At 34.9% G+C, this 14,811-nt stretch overlaps 1 protein-coding gene across 1 annotated transcript; it reads left to right on the top strand.

Moving 5' to 3' along the window:
• Positions 1–6,342: 6,342 nt before the first annotated feature.
• Positions 6,343–13,275, top strand: got1 (glutamic-oxaloacetic transaminase 1, soluble). Its single transcript, XM_059565833.1, has 9 exons — positions 6,343–6,580; positions 8,534–8,715; positions 8,936–9,059; positions 9,239–9,351; positions 10,232–10,336; positions 10,640–10,790; positions 10,893–11,058; positions 11,753–11,895; positions 12,975–13,275. The coding sequence occupies exons 1-9, from the start codon at positions 6,472–6,474 to the stop codon at positions 13,112–13,114; spliced, it is 1,233 nt and encodes a 410-aa protein (XP_059421816.1). The 5' UTR covers positions 6,343–6,471; the 3' UTR covers positions 13,115–13,275.
• Positions 13,276–14,811: the final 1,536 nt, after the last annotated feature.

Genomic DNA, 14,811 nt, shown 5'->3' with positions numbered 1-14,811 from the left:
TTCCCCCAAAGAATCTTGCACTGAGCATATATATATATATATATATAATTTATTTTTTTTACTGTGGAATTGAAAGGTTAGTTGGATGTGAAACGCTCTTCATTGAACCAAATAAACCAATAAAGAGCTGTTATTTTTAAGATCGCACGCAGGTAAGGACTCGTTCGCAGTGGCCAACTAGAGGAAATGTCCTCACACGGTTCTCAACAGGCCCATATATACAGAAGGCGTATCTGAGGAGGTGCAGATCCTGTTAGGTCCCGGAAGGTGAGTCTTATCAGCTCCTGGTTTCAGGCCGTGTGCTGCGCCAGGCCTTGAGACCTCGCCGGGAACCATTGTGCATCTGACCCAGCCATATGACTGATAGCCTTCCCCGTTTCTGTGTAGACGGGGAGGAAAAGAGGGAGGCGAGGCGCTGCAGCACCAGACATTCCCTGTCACACCAGAGCTTTGAGTTAGGGAGGTCTGGTCTGGAGGCCCGCTGACGGAAGTCAGGCCAGGAGAAATACACACAGCCTCCTGGGACTAATAAATTAGACAGCTGTATTTTCCCTCATGGCCTTAACCCTGCAGGTGTGTGTTTGTATACATGTGCGCAAATTACCAAGCATTTAGTCTGTAATGTGTGTGACCTACGCCGTAGGTAATGTGGTGAGAGAGGAAGGCCGTAACCTAAATATTCGATTACAACAGACAGGGGTGATTAAGACACAGAGTAGCTACACAAAGTCTTCCAGTGGGATGTGAACGGCTAGATTTCCTCTTTTTTGTCTAAACATTCCCTGGGCCGTGCCAGAGAGGCAAAAATAAAAGGAAAGGTTGCTTCAAGTTCATCTGACCGCTGGTATGCGCACAGTTTACAAAGATTGTCATTCAAACAATAATACAATTAATTTTATTCAGATTTATATGTTGTTCATTTGGGGATGCACACCACATGACCTTCCACTGGATAAACATGTTGCGAGCAGGGAGCCTGTGTAACTCAGAGCAGTCAGTGTGGCGTCTCCCATCAAACTGACAATTTGTTTCTATTCGAGCATGAGATCCCATTCATTCGCCGTCGCAGCTGTAAATAAAAAGGAAGCTCGTTTCGGCTCCTACATTTGGCTTGGGTTTGGAATGGCTCGTTTCTGTTGGGAAATAGGCAGTTGTTTGCAGCCCCTGAGATTGCAGTCCTGGGAATCCCTTGGTTTGTGCAAGCAGGCCTAGCTGATCAATTGACAACTGTGATAAACAGTTGTGGTGCCATTTCCACCACAACCAATGATTTAACCCTGATGGAAGGTTTTTTGTTTTTTCAAAACTTATACTTGGTTACCATATAGACAGTTGTGGTCTCAAGGAATGTGAAACTTGAGGGAAGGTCAAGGTGAATATCACTTATGAACAGAATATGCCATTCTGCATTGTGTCAGATTGAGATACGTTTTGGTCAACATTTGCTTTCAAAAGTAAAAAATATGATTTTATTGCAGTAATTTTGGATGCATGATAGTTAGATTTGAAATTACTGATCCTCCGCCCCCCACCAAATAAAAAAAAAACTTTAAGATGGAAATGTTTCAGAACAAGCATGTTGGAAGACAAGTAAACTTTTTATTATAATATTAAAAACTCTTATTGATTATAATTAATGTATATACCGTCTTTCTTAACATATTAAAGTCAAAAAGACTTGTTGAAATGAGATTTATTACCTTTAATGTCTTTATATGCTTGGCTTCTTAAGGGGGAAAAAATGGCAGTATGATAGTGTAGGACAAAAACAGCAATTCTCAGAAGTATTCACAGCAGACATGTAGGAACATGCAATCTTCCAAGTTGTCAGACACAGTGATTGCGATGGATTTCTTTCATTTCCGTGACTTTACTATTTATTGCTGAATAATCAGAAGTATTAGCGCGCCACATTTATAATCTCTGAGACCATAGATGCGGTCTCTTGTCAATCTGCTTTGCAAATATTTGTGCAATTACGCATTTGTCAGAACTGCTAATTCAAACAAGTGTAATTGTGTGGTTTCACAACCTCCAAAAAAATCATGGCAAAGAGATTCAGTTTGTGGTGTTTGATATATTTTTGCGAGTGACAATCCCAGCGTTCATACAAAGGCTCTGAATCTGGTGACTGAAGTAAATAAGGGCTAATTGTGGACAGCTGCATATATCAGCTATGTTTCTGCTGCCATTTGACATGTTTGTGGTGAAGTATGAATTAAGACAATGTTTGCACGGCCCTTTCGTGTATGTTTATTTGTTCTTTTCAATAAGACGTAAACCAATTGGTGGCAGCAGACTTGTAGACATGAGGTTGCACTTCCTCCCATTGTTTAAAACGGTCAGATCGAAAAGTAGACAAGGTCAAAATTGGAAGAAAAGGAACATCTGTTCAGTATGTAGACAGGCTTACACATATCTGTGTTTTACTACAATGAAAGTCGTACAAGTAAATGTGTTCGGCCTTCAATAAATAGGGTGTGACTTGTTCTGTTTGTACAGAACTATAATGGATTAGCCTTTCAATGAGTAATGACACTTTAATCACACTTAACAGAACTTATGCATCATACTTTTATTCATGTTGACATACAGGGCTGTAACCACCAGTAGACACTGAGGAAGACACTTCATCTCAGTGTTCAGATTAGTTCAGATTTGGGTTGATGTTGATGGTTATTTCTTCAACGTTTATGTCCCAAGGGTTACGTTTTAGAAACCTTTGTTTAATGTAATTTACATTTACAATGTCTTTTATGTGTAGTTTTGAGCGATTTATACTTGTCACAAACCTAAACTTTCCATCTCAAACTATATATATATATATATATATATATATATATATATATATATATATATATATATATATATATATATATATATATATATATATATATATATATATATATATATATATATATATATATATATATATATATAGTTTGTATATAGTTTGTTTATAATTACAACAAATGTCCCACAATTGATATTTGCAACAGCTACCAAATAGTTTTCTTTGAGGTTAAGAATATGAAATAAGAGAAGAAAAACTGCTGAATAAGTTGTTCTGCATAACTTATCGTGTGTTTAGGATACATGTTAGTTATGAAATTACCAGAACAAGGAATTAGCAATTTTATTTCTAAAATGTTTAAAATGCTATGAAAAATTACATATTAAAAATATGTAAATATATGATGTTGAAATAAATTTATATTTAAATGTAAAGATTCAATTAAAGTAATAGTAATAAAATAATAAATAGAATCTGATAACAAAATAACATGTTAAAATGGGACAAATGTGGCCATAGAATCTATTACCCCAGTCCTGAACATGCGGTCACATTCTTGCTGAGATTCGATGAGTGATGAAATCTGTCAGATGAAATATGTTGTTGTTGGACATTTTAGCCCTTTTCTCCAACTACAGCGTATCTCTTACCAACATGTCCCTCATAACATGCCCACTCTGGATCTTGAAGAGGTATCTCATGCTACATTTTTTTTCTCCCCTCTTTCTTTCTTCTCTCTTTTCTTAAAGAGTGACTCATGATATTTAACCTACTTACTGAGCTCCACCTATAGCTGCTCTATTTTGGTCTTGGGAATAGGAACGTCTCGGGTCCGCAGACTCAGAATGCGGTGAAGGGAAAACATGGTGGTCTTTCAGTCAAATCCATCAAACAGAATTGATGAAACTGGTGACAGAAAACAAAATAACCAACATAGAGTTTAGAAAAGGCCCTCACTCAGCGAAGCGCGCTGACCCATAGCAGGAAGGCTAATGTAACACGTGAACAACACGAGAAGGTCCTGCATTGGAATGTCACTCTGTGTACATGTTTGGTACGAGCTGCCGACTTTCTGTCATGGTCCGTGCATGCTTTTGAAGTCAAGAAGACTTCTCAAATTCTACCTTTTGAACACCGTTTTGTGTTTATTTGTAGAGTTCATTAGAATGAAGCTGATCATTATGCAAGATTGCACATGTTTGTTAATGTTATTGCAAACTTATAATGCTGCAGTGTTTTCATATTTGTTGAGGCGGGTCTCTAATGAATGCTCTTTGATATGGTATTAGCTGACAGAAGCTGCAAACACTGACACTCGTGTCATATGCTTCTGTGGTCTCCGCTCTTCTCTCAGCCTGATGTCTCTCTCTATCTGTCCCCAGGCCAACAAACATTGTGCTGGAAGCTCCAAATCCCATAATTACAAAGCTGACAGTTAACACACAGGTAAGCTACCCTTACTGACCGGCAAAGAATGCAAACATCTACTGCACTGGAGTTGAGAGACGGAGATGGAGGGCATGCTGCAGGTGCAGAAGTTACTCCTCCCGGGGGTTGTGAGGGCATAAGATCATCCCAACACAAAACTGGTAGGCTTTGGTAGAGTAATCATGAAAGTTATGCATATAATATTTTACTGATAAGTTCAAAGGCTCTTTATGCTACCTTGAAGAACCTTTAACATCCATGGAACCTTTTCTTTATACACCTTTAAGGTTCCTAAAGGGTGTTTTCACAGTGATGCCACAGAACCTTTCAGTGAAAAGTTAATTATTTATTTAAAAATTATAAAAATATATATATATTTATTTTATTAATTTTGTTGAGAAGCAGAAAAAAATGTATTCCACGTTCGCATAATTTAATCATTAAAATCGTAGGATTTTGCAAGTTATTGAAATGATTTGCTCACTTTCTTACACAAAGCAATCGCAGTACTTGAAATACAGGTCTGGGTTGTGCAGGTGATTTGAGGTTGATAAGTTATCTGATGGTGCTGCTACTCTCTCTAAGAGGGAGATGGCAGTTTCATATCTTTTTCAGGTTCATTTCTTTTGCTAATAGCAGGTCAAGAGAAGTAAAAGCATGCAATCTCTTAAGCTGACAAAAATTGACATTTTTAGGATGCAACATTCACGCTGCCTGGAGTGACTTTCAAACAGTACCTATCAATTGAAGTATATCCTTTAAAAGCTCATTATCGAAAACAAAGAAACAAATTTTTATTTAACGTTTTTGAAGTGTAAATGTATTATAATAATTTTGTTTTAGCTAACTTTAAAATAAGTACTATAAAAGAAATAATAGAAGTGAACAAGAGGTCACAATGTTGTCTGCACATAGATTTTTACAGACCTTCATGATAAAAATACCACAGAACAGCTCATGTTTCCCTTTATCCTCTTGGGCCTTGAATTATGATTCCATTAGAGACCTTAAAACATCGTGAGTGTTTATTTGTGGGACAGTGTGAAAAGCTTAGAGCACCACCTTGTGGCCTCACAGAGACATGACATACTAAATCTTTTTTCTTGTCTAAATGTACTTGTATTTACCTATGTACAAAAATAAAAACATGTATAGACTAAATACATAATATAAAAAGGATATGATATGATATGATATGATATAGGCTACCAGTAATTAAGCATTATTAACAATAAAATGTAAAGGATATTTACATAAATTTGGAATGCTTTAAAAGTTAAAATAAAAAAAAAAGTTAACAAATTTAAGGGTTAGTTTTTACATTTCTTGATGAGTTGCATTGTAAATTTTAATTCAATATAAATAGCCCAAATATTCAGGTCAGTTTAGCAAAGCACAGTGTTGAAATTGTATTTTGTGTTGTTCTCCTTGTCTGGATACTTACAGTAAATATATAGACTAACATGTAATGTATATATATATATATATATATATATATATATATATATATATATATATATATATATATGTGTGTGTGTGTGTGTGTGTGTGTGTGTGTGTGTGTGTGTGTGTGTGTGTGTGTGTGTGAGGTCTATCCAAAACAGGTGCTCTATTTCTTCTATTAAATTTGCGAGGAGTGATATTTAACCACATTTATATAGCCTTTAATTACTGTGTTGTAATTTGATAGCAATATCAAATTCAGCAGTGTTTTTAATTGATATCTGGTGGAAGGTGGAAGTCCAGGGTACTGATAACATCATTAAAGTGAACTAAGCCGGATGTTATGAAACTTTTGTTTTCGTAAAAGCAGATAACAGCCATAAATTACACAACTTCAAATATTATCCAGATATGTGGATACGGAACTCATATAACTGTGTGGGTGTGAATGAACACAACACAACGCAAACGTAACCCGCCCTCTCTACTTTATCATTGGTCAAAAGACACGTCGCTCTTTCACTTTCCAGTTGTCATTTGTCCCCGCAGTGTTGTCGCGCGCGTTTTTTGATGACGTAGCGGCTTGACCTTCCAGTACTAAAATATGATTGGGTAATTTTCGAGTCGAACACAAGCTTCTGGGTTTCTATTGGTCAGTTAAGACACGCCTTGTCCTCCATTGCCAAATCGCACATCTGAAGGTTAAAATCTGTTTGTCTCCATCAAACCGCACTTCAATCCAGCGGTATTTGCGTAGCAGTCTCCCTCTTCTCGCTCATAATTAGCAGAAATATTAACACAATATCATGTCGATATTTGGTGTAGTCCCGCAAGCTGCTCCTGTCGCAGTGTTTAAACTGACAGCAGATTTCCGTGAAGATCAGAATCCCCGGAAGGTGAATCTGGGAGTCGGAGGTGAGAGATGCTCTTAATATCAACACCTACGACACACGTGTATATCAGAATATATGAATATGAATGTCAGTGTGTCCATGCACACACTGTTATCCTCTTTGACAACAGTCAACATTTTTGTTTTGAATGGTTATGATGGTGGGAGCCACAGTACGTTATTACGTTATTATCTGGAATCCAGTAACGTTAACAGCATCAGTAACACGAGATACTCCATTAAACTGTTATATTTTTAATTGCATGAAATGTATATCGTTTTAGACTGTATGCAAGTCATCTTATATATGATCTTATATTTTCTCTTCATGTTTGTAAAATAGAATAATACAAAATAATACAAAACTCAAAAATAAAATTTTTGGTCTTAGTGAAAGGACCCAACAATTGAACTGCATGCTTTAATGCTTATTAATGCATGTTTGAAATGGATTAAAGAATTTAAACAATTATTTAACTTTTTAGTTGCTATTTAATTATTATTTTTAATAATTCATATATTAATAATCTATTAAATACTGCTTAAAAAATACCCCAACAATTGTGCAGAGATACTTTCAAATAGAAAAACTTTTAAAATAGAATATGTTTTGTTTAACATGGTCAGTCCCTGCATAATAACAATTTTTTCCATTAGTCTTATTTCATATTTTTGATGACTTGACCATTACTCTAAAATATAGACAATATATATAAAAAAATGAATTGGTGTTAAATTTTAAATGACTTGTATTATATCACATTAAATGAAACAGTGATCTGACATTAAACTAAAGTCATGACATTTAGCTCCAGAGGCATCTAGGGTTTCTAAATATATTAAAGGATAGAGTTACTCTTCCAGCATTGGTCGTTTCTATTGGAGACCAGGCCCATGTGCAGTGCTGTTAACTTGAGATGAATAGATTGTGTTTTGTCGACAGTATTATTGTGTAGAAGCAGTTGTCATGTGTCATCTGCTGTGTAGTTATTCCTGATCCCAGTTAGAGGGCTTGACCTCAGAGGATTCTGGGAGGATTATCTTTATCTTCCGCTTGTCCTGTGGTTCTGAGATTGAAAATCCCTGAGTCATGACTGTTTTTGAACCCCTCCCCCTGACTTGCGGTCTTTCCTCAGATTGAAATGATTAGGCCTATCTCTCTTGAGCAACCCAGAACACTGATTTCATGTGCTTTCTACTACATCTTGTCATACTTCTGCAGAAGGTGACAAAAGATTATGCATTGAATATGCTGCTTATCCCATATCTTTTAAAAGGCTTTTTTAAAATTATACTAAACTAAATAAGTTGCACCATAAACTTGTAATTGATCTAATATTCGATACATTCAGGCATGACGATTTATTAAAACCATTGCTGCACTTCACAATCTTTTGATTCAGTTTATGTACATGATGCATTTTTTTCTGTATTTGTGTAGGATTTTTAATTCAAGAGTTGCATCAGGACACGTTAATGTTGAATAAGCTAATTTTGCTCTTTGGTGAAAGTTCACAAATAAATCCTGATTATAGACAGGCTTGATAAAAAAGGAACAATTACGCATTGCAGATATTGATTAGACAGGAATTCAGGGTGCTGTAATGTACACTGTTCAAAAGTGTTTTTATGTTTTTGAAATAAGTCTTTCTTGCTCACCAAGGGTGCATTTATTTGTTTAAAAATACAGTACAAACAGTATTATTGTGAAATATATAAGCTTAAAGTTTTCCATTTTCTTATATTTTAAAGTTTAATTCATGTCTGTAATGGCAAAGCTGAATTTTCAGCATCATTACTCTAGTTTTCAGTGTCAAATGATGTTTTATATATATATATATATATATATATATATATATAAATGCTATCACTTTTGATCAATGTAATGCATTCTTGCTAAATAAAAGTATAAAAAAATTTGCCGTTTGTATTTTGAAGCAGTCTGGTTTAAATGCTCATCGTCTTTCTCCCCTTAGCCTACAGGACAGATGAAGGTCAGCCCTGGGTTCTGCCCGTGGTGAGAAAAGTGGAGAAGATGATCGTTGATGACCATAGTTTGAACCACGAGTACCTGCCCATTCTAGGCCTGCCAGAGTTTCGTTCAAGCTCTTCTAAGATTGCTCTGGGTGAAGACAGTCCTGCCATCAAGGACAATCGGGTCAGATGAGATACTTAAAAAAAAAAAAAAAAAAAAAAAAAAGGTGTTTTAAAATGTAATTTATTCCTGTAATGGCAAACCTACATTATTCCAGTGTCACATAGTCCTTCAGAAATCATGACATTTTCATATCTAGCAAAAGGTTTATTTTTAGACATTGTTACACATTTTGAAGTGGTAGCATTCTAATGTAGATGTGTCTGTTGTTGTTGTATTGCAGGTAGGAGCCGTGCAGTGTTTAGGTGGCACTGGTGCTCTGAAGATCGGAGCAGAGTTTCTTCGCCGTTGGTATAATGGAACTGACAACACAAAAACGCCCATTTATGTGTCAGCACCCACATGGGGTGAGCAGCAGATCTATTTACTCAAGGAAAATACAATGTACAATATAAAGTATATGTTAAAGTTTTGCCTCTAAAGAGCGTAGCATGCTGACCTTATGTTCAATAATTAACTTTGTTTTTATGCATTATTGTGTCAAATGCCTAAAATGTTCAGTTCAGTTTGTGGTCTTTTATTCAAGAGAACCACAATGCTGTTTTCTCTAACGCTGGATTTGAGGACATCCGTCCATACAAATACTGGGATGCAGGGAAGCGTGGACTCGATCTGGAAGGTTTTCTGGGTGACCTAGAGGTTAGCAGTGATTTTGAAATTCCATTGTCTTTAACGAAACAAGCTCTTCCTAGTTACTTATTTATCAGTAATTGATAATGTTATCTAAAAACATTTGATTATGCCCGAAAAGAAGTGTTGAGCATGACAGTCATGGTATTAGTTCCGATTTTCTTGCTTTAGTGGTATTTTCTAATGGATCTAAACATGTTATTAAAAAACAAAAAAAAAAACGTAGAGTACACTACCAAGTTTGGTGTCAGAAACATTTCTTTTTTAAATAAGCAAAATCAGCAAGGATGCATTAAATTGATCTAGTTTGAAACTTTTAGATTGTTACAAAAATTTTTATTTCAAATAAATGCTGTTCTTTGAGCTTTCTATTTATCCAAGAATCCTATGGTAAAATATTAAGCAGCTCAAATTGAAAATTGATCGTTTTAAGAAATAAATATAAGAAATATTTAGAATGATTTCTGAAGGATCATGTGACGCTGAACATTGGAGTAATGATGCTGAAAATTCAGCTTTGCCATCGTGGGAATAATTTTAAAAACATTAAAAAAAGTCATACTGAACCAAAACTTTTCAATGGTAGATTATTTTTGATTTTTTAGAGATGCCAAAACCAGGATTTGTATCACTATACCGTATTACAAGAGGAATTAAAGCAGAACATAATTTCTTATTTATATTTTTGTTGTAACTTTTTTTTATTTTTGCATTGAAATGTAAGAAACAATAAGTGAATTTGATTTAATGTAAATTTGATTTGACGTAAAACTTTATTTTACACATTTTGGCCTACAAATCTAAATTAAATGAGATTTTTAGCTCTTTGTGGTAAAAAGTTTGAATACATCTGCTACATACAGTCCAAATGAAATGTCTTTCCTGTCAGAGCGCACCTGATCACTCCATCTTTGTGCTGCATGCCTGCGCTCACAACCCCACCGGCACAGATCCCACCCAGGACCAATGGAAGCAGATCGCTGATGTCATGAAGGTGAGACCATCACAACAACCCCACATCATCTCACTCAGATTAGAACACTAAAGCTCATGGTACAAAAAAAGGATCCTAATTGCAGGTAATAAGCCATTTAAGCACAACTTGCAATTACAACCTACTGTTGTCTAAGTTTAGCAGTTTTATAAATGCTGAGTTAACTATTGCATAATCGCCTAAAGCCAACATATCTCATCAAAACTGTAGAGTCATACAGGACACATAATGTTCCTGAAATGCCTTTTTGCATGGCAAAGATGTTGTTATCTGACAATTTTTTTCTCTCATCTCTCTCTTCAGCGAAAGAGTCTGTTTGCCTTCTTTGATTCAGCCTATCAGGGTTTTGCCTCAGGAAATTTAGATAAGGACGCCTGGGCTGTCCGCTATTTTGTGTCACAAGGTTTTGAATTATTCTGTGCCCAGTCATTCTCAAAGAACTTCGGTCTGTACAGTAAGTGGTTCCAGTGTTACATGTTAGAGATTCCATTTTAATGCCTTGTATTGTGTCCTTGTTCAGAACCATTTGATTGTAAAGAATAATCTGACTCCACAGATGAGAGAGTGGGGAACCTGACTGTTGTAGCCAAAGACCAAGACAATTTGAACCGTGTATTGTCTCAAATGGAGAAGATCGTTCGAGTCACCTGGTCCAACCCTCCGTCCCAGGGTGCACGTCTGGTTGCCATCACACTCAACACCCCTGAACTCTTTGCTGAATGGTGATTGCAGATCAAATGAATCTAGAGTCATGTGTTTGGTAAAAAAAAAAAAAACATTTAATAGCGCAAATATATAATTTTTAAGTGATTCTCAAGAAAACCCATTTCTCCCAAAATTCCCATTAGTGTATTAAAAAAATAAATAAAAAAAAATCTAATTTTCATTACTGTTATGGGAAAAAACAGCAACAGTTACAGATTATTTACTGTGCTCAGTGGTAGAGCATTGCCTTAGCAGCACAAAAGGTTGTGGGTTCAATTCCCAGGGAACACACATACTGGTAAAAAAAAAAATACAAATAAATAAAGTGTATATCCTGAATGCACTGTAAAGTGTCTGCTAAATGCATAAATGTAAACTTAAATTCTAAAGTATTAAATGCACTGCTTTTCATTTATGCTGATTTAAAAAAATATCACCGGTATAGATCATAGAAAAAATAGCACCACTCTGCATAATAAATATAAATCTTCATTCATATTTTGTTAAAACTACTTTGTCTACTGTACATGGTAGAGAGTTTGGAACTCAGCATTATCAAATTAGTTTTTTGTTTTAGATGCAGAGCTGTGGAGGACTTCTTTGTGACCTGGATGTGTTCGTGACAGATTTTGAGATTCACGAGTGTATGTGTATGTTTTATTTATTTACTTATAGTTATTTATAGTCTGGCATTTTACCATCTTTCTACAGGAAGGACAATGTGAAGACCATGGCAGACAGAGTCCTGCTCATGCGTGCTCAGCTGAAGGAAAAACTCAAAGCACTTGGAACTCCAGGAACCTGGGAGCACATCACTGAACAGATCGGCATGTTTAGCTTCACCGGACTCAACCGTAAGTATCTCCTTCCAGCGCTTCTAACTCTGTTCATCATGGGTCTCACCACTGGACACATCTGTTCTGACTTGACTCACTAATGCTTTACCTGCTGATTAATTACACATTACTGCAACTATAGGCTTTAAAAGTAATAGAAGGTAAATGCTCGTACCTAAGAACATAGTTAACAGCTAGTATTGAGAAACTTAAAAGCTAGTACTGAAAAAAAAAATAGTTAAAAGCTAGTACTAAAGAAAATAGTTAAAAGTTAGTAATTGAGAAAATAGTTAAAAGCTAGTACTTAGAAAAAATATATAAATAATGAGTACTGAGAAAATAAAGTTAATACTGAGAAAATAGTTATACAGTACAGTACTGAGAAAATAGTTAAAGTTAGTACTTATAACAGATTAAAGTTACTACTTTGAAGAAAGGTTAAAAGTTAGTACAAAAAATTGTTAAAAGCTGGTAATCAGAGTTTAGCTAAAACTAGTATTTAGAAAACAGAAGTTAGTACTGAAGAAAATAGTTATAAGCTAGTACTTAACAATAGTTAAAAATTAGTACAGAGAAAATAGTTCGAAGCTAGTACTGAAAAAATAGTAGTAACTTAGTACTGAGAAAACAGTTAAACCCTATTGAGAAAATAAAGTTAGATCTTAAAATGGTTAAAAGTTATTACTTAGAAAAAAAGGTTACAAATTAGTACTAAGAAAATAGTTAAGAAGATAGTACTTAGAAATAGTTAAAAGCTAGTAATCAGAGATTTGTTAAAACTAGTATTTAGAAAACAGTTAAAAGTTAGTACTTGAGAAAATAGTTCAAATCTAATACTTAGAAAATAGATTTTAAAAAATCAGTACTGAGAAAATAGTTAAAATTAGTGCTTAAGAAAATAGTTAAAAGTTAGTACTGAGAAAATAGTCAAACATTAGCATTAGTAAAATAATTTAAAGTTAGTACTGGAAAAGTAGTTAAGAAAAAAGGCATTTTATTATTATTATTATTATTATTATTATTAATGCAATGTGTCCATTTCAAATTTACATAAACTGTTACTTAACCATTTAAAAATGTTATTTTCTGTTTTACAGCTAAGCAGGTGGAGTACCTGGTGAAAGAAAAGCACATTTATCTTATGGCGAGCGGTCGCATAAACATGTGTGGCCTCACCACCAAGAACATCGACTATGTGGCCGAGTCCATTCATGAGGCTGTCACTACAGTCCAATGAGCACCTTTACAACACTTCCTGTTTGTGTGTGTGTGTCTTCAGGAACATAGACACACACACACACTGATACACACCTTCACTCACCAACTTTGCTGGTCTAATCAGCATTTCAACAATCTATTTTAACTGTAATTATAAAGAAATGAAACGGTCCCAGAAGATATATAAATATATATGTGTATTATATATATATATATATATATATATATATAATTGAATTTTAGCATTGTGTCTGTAGATTTAACTGTACTGAGTGCGGAACTGAAGGAAGGTGTGCATGTTTTATGATCTGTGTGTCTGTATTCTTAAAACATGCACACAGAGACGACTCTAGAACTTGAATAATGGGGGCGTTAGATTGTGTTTAACTGTCAATTCCTGATGCTCTTACCTCAAAATAAATAGCTTGAAGAAACATTTTCCCTTAAAATCCACTTTTTTTGATTCAGTTTTAAACTTATTGTAAGCAATAGAGGATGAAACCTTGTATTGTGGTCTGTGAAGAGGTGCATTCTGGGATATTGGATCTCTGACAGCTCAAAGAGAGTAAATTATACAGAAAAGTGATTTGTGGGTTGACTATTCCTTTAAGCTCATCGTCTTTAATGTTCTGGAAATTCTGAGTTGTGAAGAGCCCAGGCATTGTTTTGCACTTTATTTTCTGATGTCTTTTTAATGTGCTGATTCTGCTCCATCACTTACACTGCTGTGTTTTTGTGTTGTGTTCAGGCTCATTTGTGCACTGCAGGACCATTTAATAAATGTGCAGCAATTAGTCCATTACTCTCCCACACTGCTTAGTCTCAAAAGATCAAACCTCTAGGTGTATTAAAACTTCTTGTGCACAAATATACTAATCAAAGTGCATTCAAATAAATGAGGTAAACAAACATTTGGTGTGTTTTAGTAGCCCAAGTCACATATAGTAATATAATACATGTAGTATATTTATAGTAACATTCAGAAGTTTGGGGTATTAAGAAATCAATACTTGTTTTCATCAGGGATGCATTAACTTGGTCAGAAGTGAATATTCTGGCACAAAACAAGCACTGAGTAATGTGATGAAAATTGTTAGTTTAATTAGGACAATTTTGCACCTTCAGTTCTTTTCAAACCCTCTAATGTTCAACTTTGTAACTTAAGTTTAGACTATAACAGCATTGGCAAATTATTTTGTTAAAGATAAAACCATGGTGTATTAAAATGTGATTTATTAACTACACAGAGAGCAATTGGCACTAGAATTTACTCTGGTATATATTCATATTATAAGCATGCCAATTTTAAACTTGCTGGTAAAAATGTATCATTACATCATTGAATCAGCATTGGATCTTTTGCAGTGAATGGGTGCCGTCAGAATGAGAGTCCAAACAGCTGATAAACATCACAATAATTCACACCACTCCAGTCCATTAAATGACATTTTGTGACATGAAAATGTTTGTAAGAAACAAAGCAAAACCATATTGTCATATTTGATTAGAACTGTCCAAGATCTGAGCATATTTTTCTCCTGATTGAGGACTCGTATTTTAACTGGAAGTCACAGTTTGATGATAAAAACCCATTAAGATATTCGCTTCGCAAGACATCAGTTGATAGACTGGAGTCATATGGATTACTTGTGGATTATTGTGATGTCTTTAGCAGCCGTTTGGGCTCTCATTCTGATGGCACCCATTCACTGCACA

Source organism: Carassius carassius, chromosome 14 (genome assembly GCF_963082965.1).
Source record: "Carassius carassius chromosome 14, fCarCar2.1, whole genome shotgun sequence".
Lineage (NCBI taxonomy): Eukaryota > Metazoa > Chordata > Actinopteri > Cypriniformes > Cyprinidae > Carassius > Carassius carassius.
The sequence above is the reverse complement of the archived record's forward strand: the minus strand, read 5'-3'. Positions and strand labels throughout refer to the sequence as shown.